Below are 15,420 nucleotides of genomic sequence, written 5' to 3' on the forward strand. Positions count from 1 at the left end.
CATCAGTCACGGTGGCTTTTTTAACGGGAGGTTTGAGGGACCGTTGGTCAGCAGTGCTCAATGGTATTGATTTGTTCTTGTAACTATTCCCCCATTTTTCTTTCCTCTTCTTTGTTTTTGTTCAAAATGAGTTGGAATAAAGGTTAGAATGAGCCGGTTTCTCGATAGTGGTAGAGGATAGGTGAGCTATAGGGAGGCAGTGGCGGAGTGGAATTGTCTCTGGACTAGTAAACCGGAGACCCAGAGTATTGCTCTGGGGATGCAGGTTCGAATCACGCCACGACAGTTGGTGAAATTTGAATTCGATAACTAAATTCAATAAAAATCTGGAATTAAAAGTCGAATAATTTGTCATTCTGGTTTACAAGTGGTTAGCACTGTTGCTTCACAGTTCTAGGGTCCCGGGTTCGATTCCCGGCTTGGGTCACTGTCTGTGTGGAGTCTGCACGTTCTCCCCGTGTCTGCGTGGGTTTCCTCCGGGTGCTCCGGTTTCCTCCCACAAGTCCCGAAAGACGTGCTGTTAGGTAATTTGGACATTCTGAATTCTTCCTCTGTGTACCTGAACAGGCACCGGAATGTGGCGACTAGGGGCTTTTCACAGTAACTTCATTGCAGTGTTAATGTAAGCCTACTTGTGACAATAAAGATTATTATTATTGATGTCCTTTAGGGAAGGAAATCTGCTGTCCTTACCCAGTCTGGCCTACATGTGCCTCCAGACGCGCAGCAATGTGGTTGACTCTTAACTGCCCCTCAAGGGTACTTAGGGATGGGAAATAAATGCTGGCACAGCCCACCTTCCATGAACAAATAAAAGAAAAAAGATTGGTGTTCGAGGGGCCCGGCGTCCCACGCGCACATGTTCGAGTCGTGTTCAAAGCTGGTGAGCCTCTGGAGGTCCTTTTTTTTTTTTTAAATTTAGATTAAACCAATTATTTTTTCCAATTAAGGGGCAATTTAACGTGGCCAATCCACCTACTCTGCACATTTTTGGGTTGTGGGGGCGAAACCCACGCAGACACGGGGAGAATATGCAAACTCCACACGGACAGTGATCCAGAGCCGGTTGGAGGTCCTTTTTTTGATACCATGTCGGTAATCCTGAGTTGGAGCCTTAACGACTGGTTGCAATTTTCAGGGTTTCGTATGTGGAGGGGGGCAAGGGCAGACATCCTGGCCTTTGCCTCGCTTGTGGCAAGGAGGCGGATCCTCTTAGGCTGGAGTTCGACCACACCGCCAAGCGCCTCGGCGTGGCTGCGTGACCCGATGGAGTTTTTGCACCTCGAGAATATCAAGTTCACCACAAGATGGTTGGTGGACGGGTTTTACCGTAGGTGGCGGCCGTTTATAATGTCCTTTAAAGAGTTGGTTGGGGTGGGGGGGGGGGGGGGGTTATATTGTGGTGTGGGTTGTTATTACTGTTAGTCTATGTCATTGTTTGGTTTTTGTAAACTTTGTATAAAAATTGTTAAAATTTCAATAAAAATATTTAAAAAAAAGATGAGTTGGAATAATTGATTGGGAAAATAAAGTTACATTAAAACGATCAAGCACAATAGAAAATAAAGATTTGCATTTTTCGCGCACCTTTGACGAACACCAGACTTCTCAAAGCGCTTTTGAAGTGTATTCACTGTTGTAATGTAGGAAACACAGCAGCCAATTCACACACAGCAAGATCCCACACACAGCAATGTGATCATGATTCACAGAACTGGTCGGAACACGAGCTTGACTGATGGCTCTGGGAGGTCGGCAGGCTGGGGCTACTTGCTCGTGCAGAGTTGCTGGGTGGTCAGGGTCTGGGAGCCATTTTGTTGTGCACAGTTGCAGGGTACCAGAGCACTGTGACCTGTCAGAGATTGGGGCGGTCAGTAACTCACCTCTTGACTCCCCAACGCCTGTCCACCATCTACAAGGCACAAGTCAGGAATGTGATGGAATACTCTCCTCTTACCTGGATGAGTGTAGCTCCAACAACACTTGAGCAGAGGTGGTGGGTTTGGGGGGGAGGCGGTATCATACGGCAGACGGTGAATTCACTAAAAATCTTGAATTAAAAGTCTCACGATGACCATGAAACCATTGTCATTTGTTGTAAAAACCCATCTGGTTCAGTAATGTCCTTTAGGGAAGGAAATCTGCCATCCTGACCTGGCGTGGCCTACATGTGACTCCAGACTCACAGCAATGTGGTTGATAATGAATTGCCCCTCTGAAATGGCCCAGCAAGCTGCTCAGTTCAAGGGCAATTGGGGATGGGCAACAGATGCTGGCCCAGCCAGCGACACCCACATCCCACGAAGGAATTAAACATCCAGAGCAAAGTAGCCCCGCTTGATTGGCACCCCATCCATTATCTTGGCTTCAGCATTCATTCCTTCAATGACTGACGCACAGTAGCACCAGCGTGTACCAAGATAGGAAGTCACCAAGGCTCCTTAAACAGCATCTTCCAAACCTACAACCTCAACCGCCTTGAAGAAGGGCAGTAGATGCCTGGGAACAGCACCCACCTGCACGTTCCCCTTCCAGGCCACACTCCATCCTAACTTGGAATTGTACCGTCATTCCTTCACTGTCGCTGGGTCAAAATCCTGGAACTCACTCCCTAACAGCACAATCAAACAGAGTTGGGGTGAGGAAGTTTGAAGTCGAGATTCTTTCTTTGAATCACCATTGGCTTCAGGGCACAAGGGTAATTGTGAGAAATGTGCACATTTTGAATACAAGGCATTTCAAGTAATAATGTATATTAATATTTAGAAGCTTGGAAAAAGCACTATTTTAATTCAGCAGTGTCAATTACAATGAATAATGCAGAGTAACAGGTAGAAAAGTGCATTAAAGGATTGTTAGATTTTTATTATTTACTTTGCAACAGTTGGCAGCAGATTAACTTCACTTGATTCTGAGAACCTCAGGGACCACTTTATGAGATTTATTCTGCTAATAACAGACCAAATGAATCCCAAACTCTGAGGAAATGTGACTCAGATGCCCCAGTCCATGTCCTCCAACTCTTTACAACTCCCTATGCACCGTTTATCTGCTTTAAATCACTTAATGGCCACACGTTCATAGTGGTTTGCATCCACGTTGGCATTTAAATCATTCCCCTAAATGCTGAAAGAAGATTTCCTGCGCTTTCCATTGCATCTTTGCTTGATTGCCTCTTCCATTTGCAAACTTGCCCCTGTGGAGTTCAGGCATGGTATAAAAAGGCAGGTTGGAGGGCTTCGCAGGTCAGTATCAAACCTCTTCCGCAGCATTCGACCGCCTGCGACAATGAACAGTGCAATGCTCCTGCTGGTTTGTTCCTTCATGCTGGGCTCCATGCAGGCAGCCACATGCACCGAAGAGGAGCAGTTCGCGATCTATCAAGTAGATCGTGAGGACGGTCTCACTGGGAGGATCCTGGCTGCCCTGGTAAGAAGCCTAACCTCTTTCTAACCTCCAGTGAGTGTAGTCTGCCTGGTTCTAAATTCTGGGATTGCCCCCTCTTATGGTGACAAGCCCCACGGTGGGGCGGCACAGCGGCACAGTGTAGCACTGCTGCCTCACTCCTGCCAGGGGCCCGGGTTCGATTCCAGCCTTGGGTCACAATGTGTGGAGTCTGCACGTTCTCCCCGTGTCTGCGTGGGTTTCCTCCGGGTGCTCCGGTTTTCTCCCACTGTCCAAAGATGTGCAGGTTAGGTGGATTGGCCATGATAAATTGTCCCTTAGTGTCCAAAGATGTGCAGGTTAGGTGTGTTGGCCATGATAAATTGTCCCTTAGTGTCCAAAGATGTGCAGGTTAGGTGTATTGGCTGTGTTAAATTGTCCCCTAGTGTCCAAAGATGTGCAGGTTAGGTGTATTGGCCATGTTAAATTGCCCCTTAGTGTCCAAAGATGTGCAGGTTAGGTGTATTGGCTGTGTTAAATTGTCCCTTAGTGTCCAAAATTGTGTAGTTTGGATGGGGTTACTGGGTTAGGGTAGGGGTAGTGGGCTGAGGTAGGGTGCCCTTTCAGAGGGTCGGTGTAGACTCGATGGCCGAAAGGTTTCCTTCTGAACTGTAAGGATTCTATGAAGCCATTTTGCTGTATGCCTTATTCTGGGGATACATTCCCCAGGCACCAGCTGCCCTCTGCTATTATCCACCCACCCCTCGCCTCTCTGCATTTTCCGGGCATCGAGCCCAATATTTATCCCTCAGTCACCTGATTATCTGGTGTGTGGGATCTTGCTGTGCATCAGTTGGCTGCCCTGTTTCCTACATTACAACAGTGACTACGCTTCAAAGGAATTACTTAATTGGCTATAAAGAACGTTTCTAAAAATAAATTTAGAGTACCCAATTATTTTTTTCCCAAAAAATGGGGGCCGACAATGGGAGATGCCTTAGGGGAAGCGGGGTCGGGCAGGGGGAAAGCGCGGGTTGCTGCTGAAATGGCCAGGAAGGAGCTGGAGTATGCAGGGGGGGCTGGGGTGGGGGTTTTCTGCCGTGGGGAACGGGCCGAGTGGGGGGCGCTGGCCTGGGGCGGGCAGGGGATGGGTTATGGCTAGTCGGCAGGGGAGGGGGGCAGGGAGACCCTGATCCGGCTGATAACCTAGAATGTGAGGGGGCTGAATGGGCCGGTCAAGCAGGCCCGGGTGGTTACGCACCTGAAGGGGCTGAAGGCGGACGTGGCCATGCTCCAGGAGACACACCTGAAGGTGGCGGATCAGGTCAGGTTGAGGAAGGGGTGGGTGGGCCAAGTGTTTCATTCAGGGCTGGATGCAAAAAATCGGGGGGTGGCGATCCTGGTGGGAAAGAGGGTGTCGTTTGAGACGTCGAATGTGGTGGCTGACAGTGGAGAGAGGTATGTAATGGTGAGCAGCAAGTTGCAAGGGGAGCGGGTGGTGCTGGTGAATGTATACGCCCAAAACTGGGACGATGCGGGGTTTATGCGGCGTATGCTGGGCCGCATTCCGGATCTGGAGGCGGGGGGCCTGATCATGGGGGGGGGGACTTCAATACAGTGCTGGATCCCCCATTGGATCGATCCAGGTCCAGGACTGGTAGGAGGCCAGCGGAGGCTAAGGTGTTGAGGGGGTTTATGGACCAGATGGGAGGGGTGGATCCATGGAGGTTTGCGAGGCCGAGGGCCAGGGAGTATTCATTTTTCTCCCACGTGCATAAAGCCTATTCCCAGATCGATTTTTATGTTCTGAGCAGGGGGCTGATTTTGAGGGTGGAGGATGCCGAGTATTCGGCCATAGTCATTTCGGATCATGCCCCGCACTGGGTGGACCTCGAGCTGGGGGCGGAGAGAGACCAGCGCCCGCTCTGGCGCTTGGAGGTGGGGCTGCTGGCAGATGAGGAGGTGGGCGGGCGGGTTCGAGGATGTATCGTGAGATACCTGGAGGCCAATGAAAATGGGGAGGTTCGAGTGGGGACGGTCTGGGAGGCGCTGAAGGCGGTGGTTAGGGGGGAGTTGATCTCCATTCGAGCCCACAGGGAGAGGAGGGAACAGAGAGAGGGAGAGACTGGTGGGGGAGATGGTGAGGGTGGACAGGAGATACGCGGAGGCTTCGGAGGAGGGATTGCTGAGGGAGCGGCATAGTCTCCAGGCTGAGTTCGACTTGTTGACCACCAGAAAGGCGGAAGCTCAGTGGAGGAAGGCACAGGGAGCGGTGTATGAATATGGGGAGAAGGCGAGTAGGATGCTGGCACACCAGCTCCGTAAGCGGGACGCGGCCAGGGAGATTGATGGAGTTAAGGATCAGGGAGGAAATGTGGTGCGAAGGCGGGTGGACATTAATGGGGTCTTCAGGGACTTTTATGGGGAATTGTACCGGTCTGAACCCCCCAGCGGAGGAGGGGGGGATGGGGCGCTTTTTGGACCGGCTGAGATTTCCGAAGGTGGAGGAGGGGCAGGTGGAGGGACTGGGGGCGCCGGTTGAGCTGGAGGAGCTGGTCAAAGGGATAGGGAGCATGCAGTCGGGGAAGGTGCCGGGGCCGGATGGGTTCCCGGGCGATTTCTATAAGATGTACGCAGACCTGCTGGGTCCCTTGTTGGTTAGGACCTTTAATGAGGCGAGGGAGGGGGGGCTTTCCCCCCCCCGACTATGTCACGGGCGCTGATTTCCTTGATCATTAAGCAGGACAAGGACCCCCTGCAGTGTGGGTCATACAGGCCGATCTCGCTGTTAAATGTAGACGCCAAGCTGTTGGCGAAGATCTTGGCCACAAGGATAGAGGACTGTGTGCCACAGGTTATCCACGAGGATCAAACGGGGTTTGTGAAGGGAAGGCAGCTGAACACCAATATACGTAGGCTTCTGAATGTTATAATGATGCCGGCGGTAGAAGGGGAGGCGGAGATAGTGGTGGCATTAGATGCGGAGAAGGCCTTTGATAGGGTTGAGTGGGGGTACTTGTGGGAGGTGCTGGAAAGGTTTGGGTTTGGGGAGGGGTTTGTCAGATGGGTGAGGTTGTTATATGAGGCCCCGATGGCGAGCGTAGCCATGAATAGGAGGAGATCGGAGTACTTTCGGTTATACCAAGGGACGAGACAGGGGTGTACCCTGTCCCCCTTGCTCTTTGCGTTGGCAATTGAGCCCCTGGCCATGGCGTTGAGGGAGTCGGGGAATTGGAGGGGTCTGGTGCGGGGTGGGGAGGAGCATCGAGTGTCACTTTACGCAGATGACTTGTTGCTATATGTGGCAGACCCGGTGGGGGGAATGCCGGAGGTGATGAAGATTCTTAGGGAATTTGTGGGCTTTTCAGGGTACACGCTCAACCTGGGTAAGAGTGAGTTGTTCGTCGTGCACCCGGGGGATCAGGAGGAGGGGATTGGTAGGCTCCCACTGAAAAGGGCGGAGAGGAGCTTTAGGTACCTGGGAGTCCAGGTGGCCAGGAGCTGGGGGGCCCTACACAAACTTAACCTCACTAGGCTGGTGGAGCAAATGGAGGAGGAGTTTAAAAGATGGGACATGTTGCCGCTGTCGCTGGCGGGCAGGGTGCAGTCAGTCAAGATGACGGTGCTCCCGAGGTTTTTGTTCCTGTTCCAGTGCCTCCCCATCCTTATCCCGAAGGCCTTTTTTAGGAGGGTCAACAGGAGTATTACGGGATTTGTGTGGGCGCACGGGACCCCGAGGGTGAGAAGGGTGTTTTTGGAGCGGGGCAGGGATGGGGGGGCTGGCGCTGCCCAACCTCTGTGGGTACTATTGGGCTGCCAACGCAGCGATGGTGCGTAAGTGGGTAATGGACGGGGAAGGGCAGCATGGAAGAGGATGGAGATGGCATCCTGTGTGGGCACGAGCCTGGAGGCGCTGGTAACGGCGCCGCTGCCGCTCCCTCCAACAAGGTATACCACGAGCCAGGTGGTGGCAGCTACCCTCAGAATCTGGGGGCAATGGTGACGGCACGGGGGGAGGTGGGGGTCTCGATGGGGTCCCCGATACGGGGGAACCACCGGTTTGTTCCAGGGAGAATTGATGGCGGGTTCCTGAGTTGGCACAGGGCAGGTATTAGGAGGTTGAGGGACCTGTTTGTAGACGGGAAGTTTGCGAGCCTGGGTGAGTTAGAGGGGAAGTTTGGGCTCCCCCCCGGGGAACATGTTTCGGTACATGCAGGTTAGGGCGTTTGCCAGGCGGCAGGTGGAGGGGTTCCCTCTGTTGCCCCCGCGTGGGGTACGGGACAGGATGCTCTCGGGGGTGTGGGTTGGAGGGGGGAGGATTTTAGACGTATACCACGTAATGCAGGAGGTAGATGAGGACTCGGTGGAGGAGCTGAAGGGTAAATGGGAAGAGGAGCTGGGTGAGGAGATTGAGGAGGGGACGTGGACGGATGCTCTGGAAAGAGTGAATTCCTCCTCTTCTTGTGCGAGGCTTAGCCTCATACAGTTCAAGGTGCTACATAGGGCTCATATGACCAGGACGAGGATGAGCCGGTTCTTCGGGGGCGAAGACAGGTGTGCTAGGTGCTCGGGGAGCCCAGTGAACAACGCCCATATGTTCTGGGCATGCCCAGCGCTGGGAGAATTTTGGAAGGGGGTAGCAAGCACGGTGTCGAGGGTGGTAGGATCCAGGGTCAAGCGAGGCTGGGGACTTGCAATTTTTGGGGTTGCGGTGGAGCCGGGAGTGCAGGAGGGGAAAGAGGCCGGTGTTCTGGCCTTTGCGGCCGTAGTAGCCCGGCGAAGGATTCTTCTTCAATGGAAGGATGCGAGGCCCCCAAGCGTGGAGGCCTGGATCAATGATATGGCGGGGTTCATTAAATTGGAGAAGGTGAAATTTGCACCTGAGGGGATCAGTACAAGGGTTCTTTAGGCGGTGGCAGCCTTTCCTGGACTTCCTGGCAGAATGGTAGGAAAATAGGCCGGCAGCAGCAGCAACCCGGGGGGGGTTTGTTTTCGGTGGAGGGGAGGGGGGGAGGGGGGAGGGAGGAGGGGGAGGGGGGGGGGGGGGGGGTTGTTTCGGTGGAGGGGAGGGGGGGAGGGGAGGGGAGGGGGGAGAGGAGGGGAGGGGGGAGGGAGGAGGGGGAGGGAGGGGGGGGTTGTTTACGGTGGAGGGGAGAAATGTGTACATGTGTTCATTGAATATGCCGGGTGCTAATCTATTTCTTCTTTTTGTAGTTACTGGGGGGGGCGGGGGGGGGGGGGGGCGGTGGGGGGGGGGGGAGGGGTGGGGGGGTTGGTTTTGGGGGATTTTGAGGTTTTTTTTGTTGTTAATACTGTTTTCTTGTTGATATTTTCTGTTTTTTGATATTTTGTGAAAATCTCAATAATATTTTTTTAAAAACCAAAATGTCTCGTGGGCCCCACTCAGAACCCAGATGGGCTGCATGTGACCCGGGTTGGCGGTTGCCCACCACTGCTCTGACCTGTGGTATAAAGGGGGAGTCAGAGATTTGGGGGGATGTAGTATAATTCTAACCGTGTGATATGCTAATGAACAGAAAGTGATGCAACATCTCATGATCGTGCTCTTGGCAAGGAAAGCCACAATAAGAGATTGTTCCGTTAAAGTTAATGTTCCCTCTCCCTCAGGAGACTCCTGCAAATATTCCGTGTTACCAGAGGACCACAAAGCTATGGGTGTCCCCTCTCTGCATAGTAATCTTCAGCAGGTAGCCTTCTGCGAGCTGAGGGAACATAGGACTTCAGGACACCCATGACTGTCTGTGCGGAGTCTGCACTTTCTCCCCGTGTCTGCGTGGGTTTCCTCCGGGTGCTCCGGTTTCCTCCCACAGTCCAAAGATGTGCGGGTTAGGCCATGATCAATGTGTGGGGTTACGGGGATAGGGCAGGGGAGTGGGCTGAGGTAAAGTGTTCCTTCAGAGGGTCAGGGCAGACTCAAAGGGCTGAATGGCCTCCTTCTGCATTCTGGCAATTCTATGGAATGCTACTGTCCAATGCTACTGTCATTCACCTGAGGAAAGAGCTGTGCTCCGAAAGCTAGTGATTCAAAACAAACCTGTTGGACTTTAACCTGGTGTTGTAAGACTTCTTACTGTGCTCACCCCAGTCCAATGCCAGCATCTCCATATCATGACTGTCCAATGAATTCATTTAACCCAGCACAGCCCTAAAATTGCCACTGGGTCCATGGGTCTCAGTGCTGCGTTGGGTAACAGATGTAATCCTGAAAGCATTAGATGAGCTGTTCAATTTGGTGCCTGTATGGAGTGCAGGACAACCCCTGTCCACGTACAAAATAATAATTTTCTACTTGCTGATGGAGTGATGCTTTTTCATCTTTCAGCTTACACATTGAAACCAGTTGTCCATGTTACACAATGGTCAGGACAAGTGTGATAAATCTTCTGAAAGGGAATTGGCGCAACTAACAACACAAGTTTCTTGCTGTCTTAGTGAAGTATTACACCCAGGTGTCGGTGTAATGTTTGAGAAACAGTGCACATACTCACACTGTATTCGATACATATTCCCGATACCCTTAAACACTGAAGTACAGAAGCATGTTGCAGACTCCTGTCCAAACAGGTCCAAAGACAAGGATTACATCAAGATCCACAATGGTGGAGACATACTTGCACTTAACTGAGGGCTAACGGTTATGGTGAGTTTCTGCAAGGCCAGAACCACCCATTTAAAAGAAGGTACTGAAGGCACTGTTGCTAAGTTTGCAGATGATACAAAGATCTGCAGAGGGACAGGTAGTATTGAGGAAGCAAGGGGGCTGCAGAAGGATTTGGACAAGCTCGGAGAGTGGGCAATGAAGTGGCAAATGAAATACAATGTGGAAAAGTGTGAGGTTATGCACTTTGGAAGGAGGAATCTAGGCATAGACTATTTTCTAAATGGGGAGATGCGAAGGAAATCAGAAGCACAAAGGGACTAGGGAGTCCTTGTTCACGATTCTCTTAAGGTTAATGTGCAGGTTCAGTCGGCAGTTAAGAAGGCAAATGCAATGTTAGCATTCATGTTAAGAGGGCTAGAATACAAGACCAGGGATGTATGTCTGAGGCTGTATAAGGCTCTGGTCAGACCCCATTTGGGGTATTAGAACATAGAACATAGAACGATACAGCGCAGTACAGGCCCTTTGGCCCTCGATGTTGCACCGACATGGAAAAAATCTAAAGGCCATCTAACCTACACTATGCCCTTATCATCCATATGCTTATCCAATAAATTTTTAAATGCCCTCAATGTTGGCGAGTTCACTACTGTTGCAGGTAGGGCATTCCACGGCCTCACCACTCTTTGCGTAAAAAACCCACCTCTGACCTCTGTCCCATATCTATTACCCCTCAATTTAAGACTATGTCCCCTCGTGCTAGCCACCTCCATCCGCGGGAGAAGGCTCTCGCTGTCCACCCTATCTAACCCTCTGATATTGTGAGCAGTTTTGGGCCCCATATCTAAGGAAGGATGTTCAGAGGAAAGGGTCCAGAGGAGGTTGACAAGAATGATCCCTGGAATGAAGAACTTGTCATATGAGGAGCGGTTGAGGACTCTGGGTCTGTACTCGTTGGAGTTAAGAAGGATGAGAGGCGATCTTATTGAAACGTACAAGATACTGCGAGACCTGGATAGAGTGGACGTGGAGAGGATGTTTCCACTTGTAGGAAAAACTAGAACCAGAGGACACCATCTCAGACTAAAGGGACGATCCTTTAAAACAGAGATGAGGAAGAATTTCTTCAGCCAGAGGGTGGTGAATCTTTGGAACTCTTTGCCGCACAAGGCTGTGGAGACCAATTCACTGAGTGTCTTTAAGACAGAGATAGATAGGTTCTTGATTAATAAGGGGATCAGGGGTTATGGGGAGAAGGCAGGAGCATGGGGATGAGAAAATATCAGCTATGAATGAATGGCAGAGCAGACTCGATGGGCCAAGTGGCCTAATTCTGCTCCTATGTCTTATGGTCAAGCTAAATGTGCTCTTAGACAATATTTCCATTGAATCCCTACAGTGCAGAAGGAGGCTATTTGGCCCATTGAGTCTGTACCGACCCTCCAAAAGAGTACCCCATCTAGGTCCACTCCCTCGTAACCCCACCTAACCTGCACATCTTTGAACACTAAGCAGCAACTTAGCATGGCCAATCCATGTTTGAATCCGATCGTTGAATCTGCTTGTTCAGTGGGGGTTGGGGGAGGGTGGGGGGAGGTGGGCATTGTCATGGGAAGATAGTGGGGTTGTTATTCTGGAAAGGATTTTGAAGAAGGCGCTTTTTCCCTCCCCAAACTCACCATCGCAATCCTTTCCCAATGTTTCGACACAAATGAACGCAGGTAGGATATTGTGAATCTTCCAGCCGAGTTGCTGTAGTGATTGCTATCTGCTTTGATTTGACCCTCTTGACAGGATGGCGAAAGGGGCAGTGCAAGGAGACTGGGAAACGACCACACGATGAGCTCGCTGGTCAACTCGATTGTGCACATTCCTGGAAAATTTGGCCGAGCTCCTTCCTTTGTATTCCAGCCACAGCGGTAGGTGTCTCCAAGGTTGGCACTGGAATGCCGGTGGATGGTGTGATTTTTGTGTGTGTGTGGTGTTGTCCTAATATGGCCCGGAGTTATTCCCTCCAACTATTTTACTAACTAGGTACTCTAAACCAAATAAACTGAGGGACAAATTAAAGGGACAGTCCCTCAGAGGGAAACTAACTGCCTTCAACAAAAAGCGACTCATTCATGAAATTTAAAATATCAAACCAAAATGTGATTAAAGAGCAAATAGCTCATTAACAACAACAAAGAACACTACTGCAACTTGATTTCCAATCAAATCAGAGCCAATTAGTCGATACTCCTTGTGTGACTTTTGAAATTAGGGAAGGGAAATAATCAATTAACCCATTCCTGGTGCTAACACGCACTATCTGGCCTCGTAATGGCGGCACGGTAGCACAGTGGTTATCACTGTTGCTTCACAGCTTCAGGGACGCGGGTTCGATTCCCCGCTGAGTCACGGTCTTTGCGGAGTCTGCACGTTCTCCCCGTGTCTGCGTGGGTTTCCTCCGGGTGCTCCGGTTTCCTCCCACAAGTCCCGAAAGACGTGCTGTTGGGTGAATTGTACATTCTGAATTCTCCCTCTGTGACCCGAACAGGCGCCGGAATGTGGCGACTAGGGGATTTTCACAGTAACCTCATTGCAGCGTTAATGTCAGCCTACTTGAGGCAATAGAGATTCTTATTATTGTCGCATAAGTTACCAGATGGTATGTGGAACTACGCGTGGATGTCAACCAGAAAAAAAGTTTGGAGATAAAAGAGAACTGGCTCACGTTCTCCTCCTTTCGTGTGGCCCTGAACGGGTTGGTTAAAGAATCTACAGGTCTGAGTAAAGCAGGTGGGTCATTGGACTGAAGAGGCAAGTCTCATCCAAGCAATAAAATGGAACATTCCTCTCGGTACAAACCCAGCCGGTGATGACAAACTATCCGGCAGCTTTTTTTCCATTCAATAAAGTGTTAACCAGGCATCTAACCGTTGATTGGAGGGGCATGTATTGCTTGTACCTGCTGCAGTGGACACACGTTCCTAGCCTTTCTGTATGATGACATCTACAGAGATAGAAGGTAGAGAAAGAGACAGACAAAGTCAGAAACAGAGGGTGAAAGAGACAGACAGAGTGAGAAAGAGACAGACAGAGTGAGAAAGAGACAGACAGAGTGAGAAAGAGACAGGCAGAGTGAGAAAGAGACAGGCAGAGTGAGAAAGACACAAGCAGAGTGAGAAAGAGACAGGCAGAGTGAGAAAGACACAAGCAGAGTGAGAAAGAGACAGGCAGAGTGAGAAAGAGACAGGCAGAGTGAGAAAGACACAAGCAGAGTGAGAAAGAGACAGGTAGAGTGAGAAAGAGACAGGCAGAGTGAGAAAGAGACAGGCAGAGTGAGAAAGAGACAAGCAGAGTGAGAAAGAGACAGGCAGAGTGAGAAAGAGACAGGTAGAGTGAGAAAGAGACAGGGAGAGAGAAAGATACAGGCAGAGTGAGAAAGAGACAGGCAGAGTGAGAAAGAGACAAGCAGAGTGAGAAAGAGACAGGCAGAATGATAAAGAGACAGGCAGAGTGAGAAAGAGACAGGCAGAGTGAGAAAGAGACAAGCAGAGTGAGAAAGAGACAGGCAGAGTGAGAAAGAGACAGGCAGAGTGAGAAAGAGACAAGCAGAGTGAGAAAGAGACAGGCAGAATGAGAAAGAGACAGGCAGAGTGAGAAAGAGACAGGGAGAGAGAAAGAGACAGGTAGAGTGAGAAAGAGACAGAGAGTAAGAGACAGAGAGAGAAATAGACAGGCAGAGTGAGAAAGAGACAGACAGAATGAGAAAGAGACAGGCAGAATGAGAAAGAGACAGGCAGAGTGAGAAAGAGACAGGCAGAGTGAGAAAGAGACAAGCAGAATGAGAAAGAGACAGGCAGAATGACAAAGAGACAGGCAGAATGAGAAAGAGACAGACAGAATGAGAAAGAGACAGGCAGAGTGAGAAAGAGACAGAGTGAGAAAGAGACAAGCAGAGAGAGAAAGAGACAGGCAGAGTGAGAAAGAGACAGACAGAATGAGAAAGAGACAGGCAGAGTGAGAAAGAGACAGAGTGAGAAAGAGACAAGCAGAGAGAGAAAGAGACAGGCAGAGTGAGAAAGAGACAGACAGAATGAGAAAGAGACACGCAGAATGAGAAAGAGACAGGCAGAGTGAGAAAGAGACAGGCAGAGTGAGAAAGAGACAGAGAGTGAGAAAGATCAGAATCTGAACTTGGGGCCAAAAGAAGCCAATGGTTCTTGAACTGGGAGGGGTTGCTTATCGAGCAGAGCTGGAAGCAGACTGGGCAGGAGATACAATGATCACAATAACTGGAAGTAATCTGTAAGTGAATACCTGTTTTCTTCAAAGCATTAATAAAACACTCCTCGCATGAGTATGTTGTTTGGCATTATGAGTCGCTCCTTAAAATCTTCCCCTATGACTGAGCTTCTGATAAAGCTGTCATTTCTGCTACCTGTGTAGCTGGGAGTCAAACTGAGTATAGCAGCACTCCTGGAGAGCGCCTGGGGATGTTTTGCAATGCTACATAAAGGGGGTGGCACAGTGTTTAGCGCTGATGCCTCACAGTGCCAGGGACCAGGGTTCAATTCCGGGTTGTGTGACTGTGCGGAGTTTGGGCATTCTCCCCGTCTCTGCGTGGGTTACCTCCCACAGTTCAAAGATGTACAAGCGTGGGTGATCATTTTCCCAGTAAGAATCCCAACCTACTTGCCTTTTCGAAAGAAAATAAAAATTAATGTTCATTTTCTTTTCCTGCCTGCAAAACGGCTTTCTTCCAGGTTCGGCCGTGAGGCCCGATCATCCTCAGACTATGGCACCGAGGGGCGGATACAGTCCCGGGGATGGGAAGTTATCCCACCTCAGTTCTGGAGCATGGCTGTCCCACAGCGTTTTGGAAGGAAGTGAGGAAGATGAGCAGCGGGACTCCGCATGGAAACATGCACATCTCAATCGCTACCACTTTTTGTTAAGAATTGCCAACAGAACAAGGTTAATTGTCACATTGGCCTAAAAAGGCTGCACTTAATTAGAAAATGCTTCAGTCAAATCAAAAACTTCAAACATGGTGTTCTTAGAAATGAATTCATTCATTTGTGATACTTTACAATTGTCTTTACTAATAATTAAAGGAAATAATTAAAGAATCAATGTCGTTGTCCTTATTGTTAATTTTATTCTGAAATATAACCTTGTCAACTCGTCCGTTGTACCTGTTTAATATGAGACATTGTCCTTTGCAAAAGAAACATGTTCAAGACATTCGATTCAGATACATGGCGTATGGTCATTTATAGGCAGCATGGGAGCACAGTGGTTAGCACTGCCACCTCACAGCTCCAGGGTCCCAGGTTCGATTCCCGGCTGGGTCACTGTCTGTGTGGAGTCTGCACGTCCTCCCCGTGTCTGCGTGGGTTTCCTCCGGGTGCTCCGGTTTCCTCCCA

The 15,420-nt window shown here is 50.2% G+C and overlaps 1 protein-coding gene across 1 annotated transcript; it reads left to right on the forward strand.

Moving 5' to 3' along the window:
- The first annotated feature begins 3,246 nt into the window (after window positions 1-3,246).
- Window positions 3,247-15,127, forward strand: npffl (neuropeptide FF-amide peptide precursor like). Its single transcript, XM_038786648.1, has 3 exons — window positions 3,247-3,429; window positions 11,801-11,925; window positions 14,758-15,127. The coding sequence occupies exons 1-3, from the start codon at window positions 3,289-3,291 to the stop codon at window positions 14,882-14,884; spliced, it is 393 nt and encodes a 130-aa protein (XP_038642576.1). The 5' UTR covers window positions 3,247-3,288; the 3' UTR covers window positions 14,885-15,127.
- The last annotated feature ends 293 nt before the right edge of the window (window positions 15,128-15,420 follow it).

Source organism: Scyliorhinus canicula, chromosome 28 (assembly GCF_902713615.1).
Source record: "Scyliorhinus canicula chromosome 28, sScyCan1.1, whole genome shotgun sequence".
Lineage (NCBI taxonomy): Eukaryota > Metazoa > Chordata > Chondrichthyes > Carcharhiniformes > Scyliorhinidae > Scyliorhinus > Scyliorhinus canicula.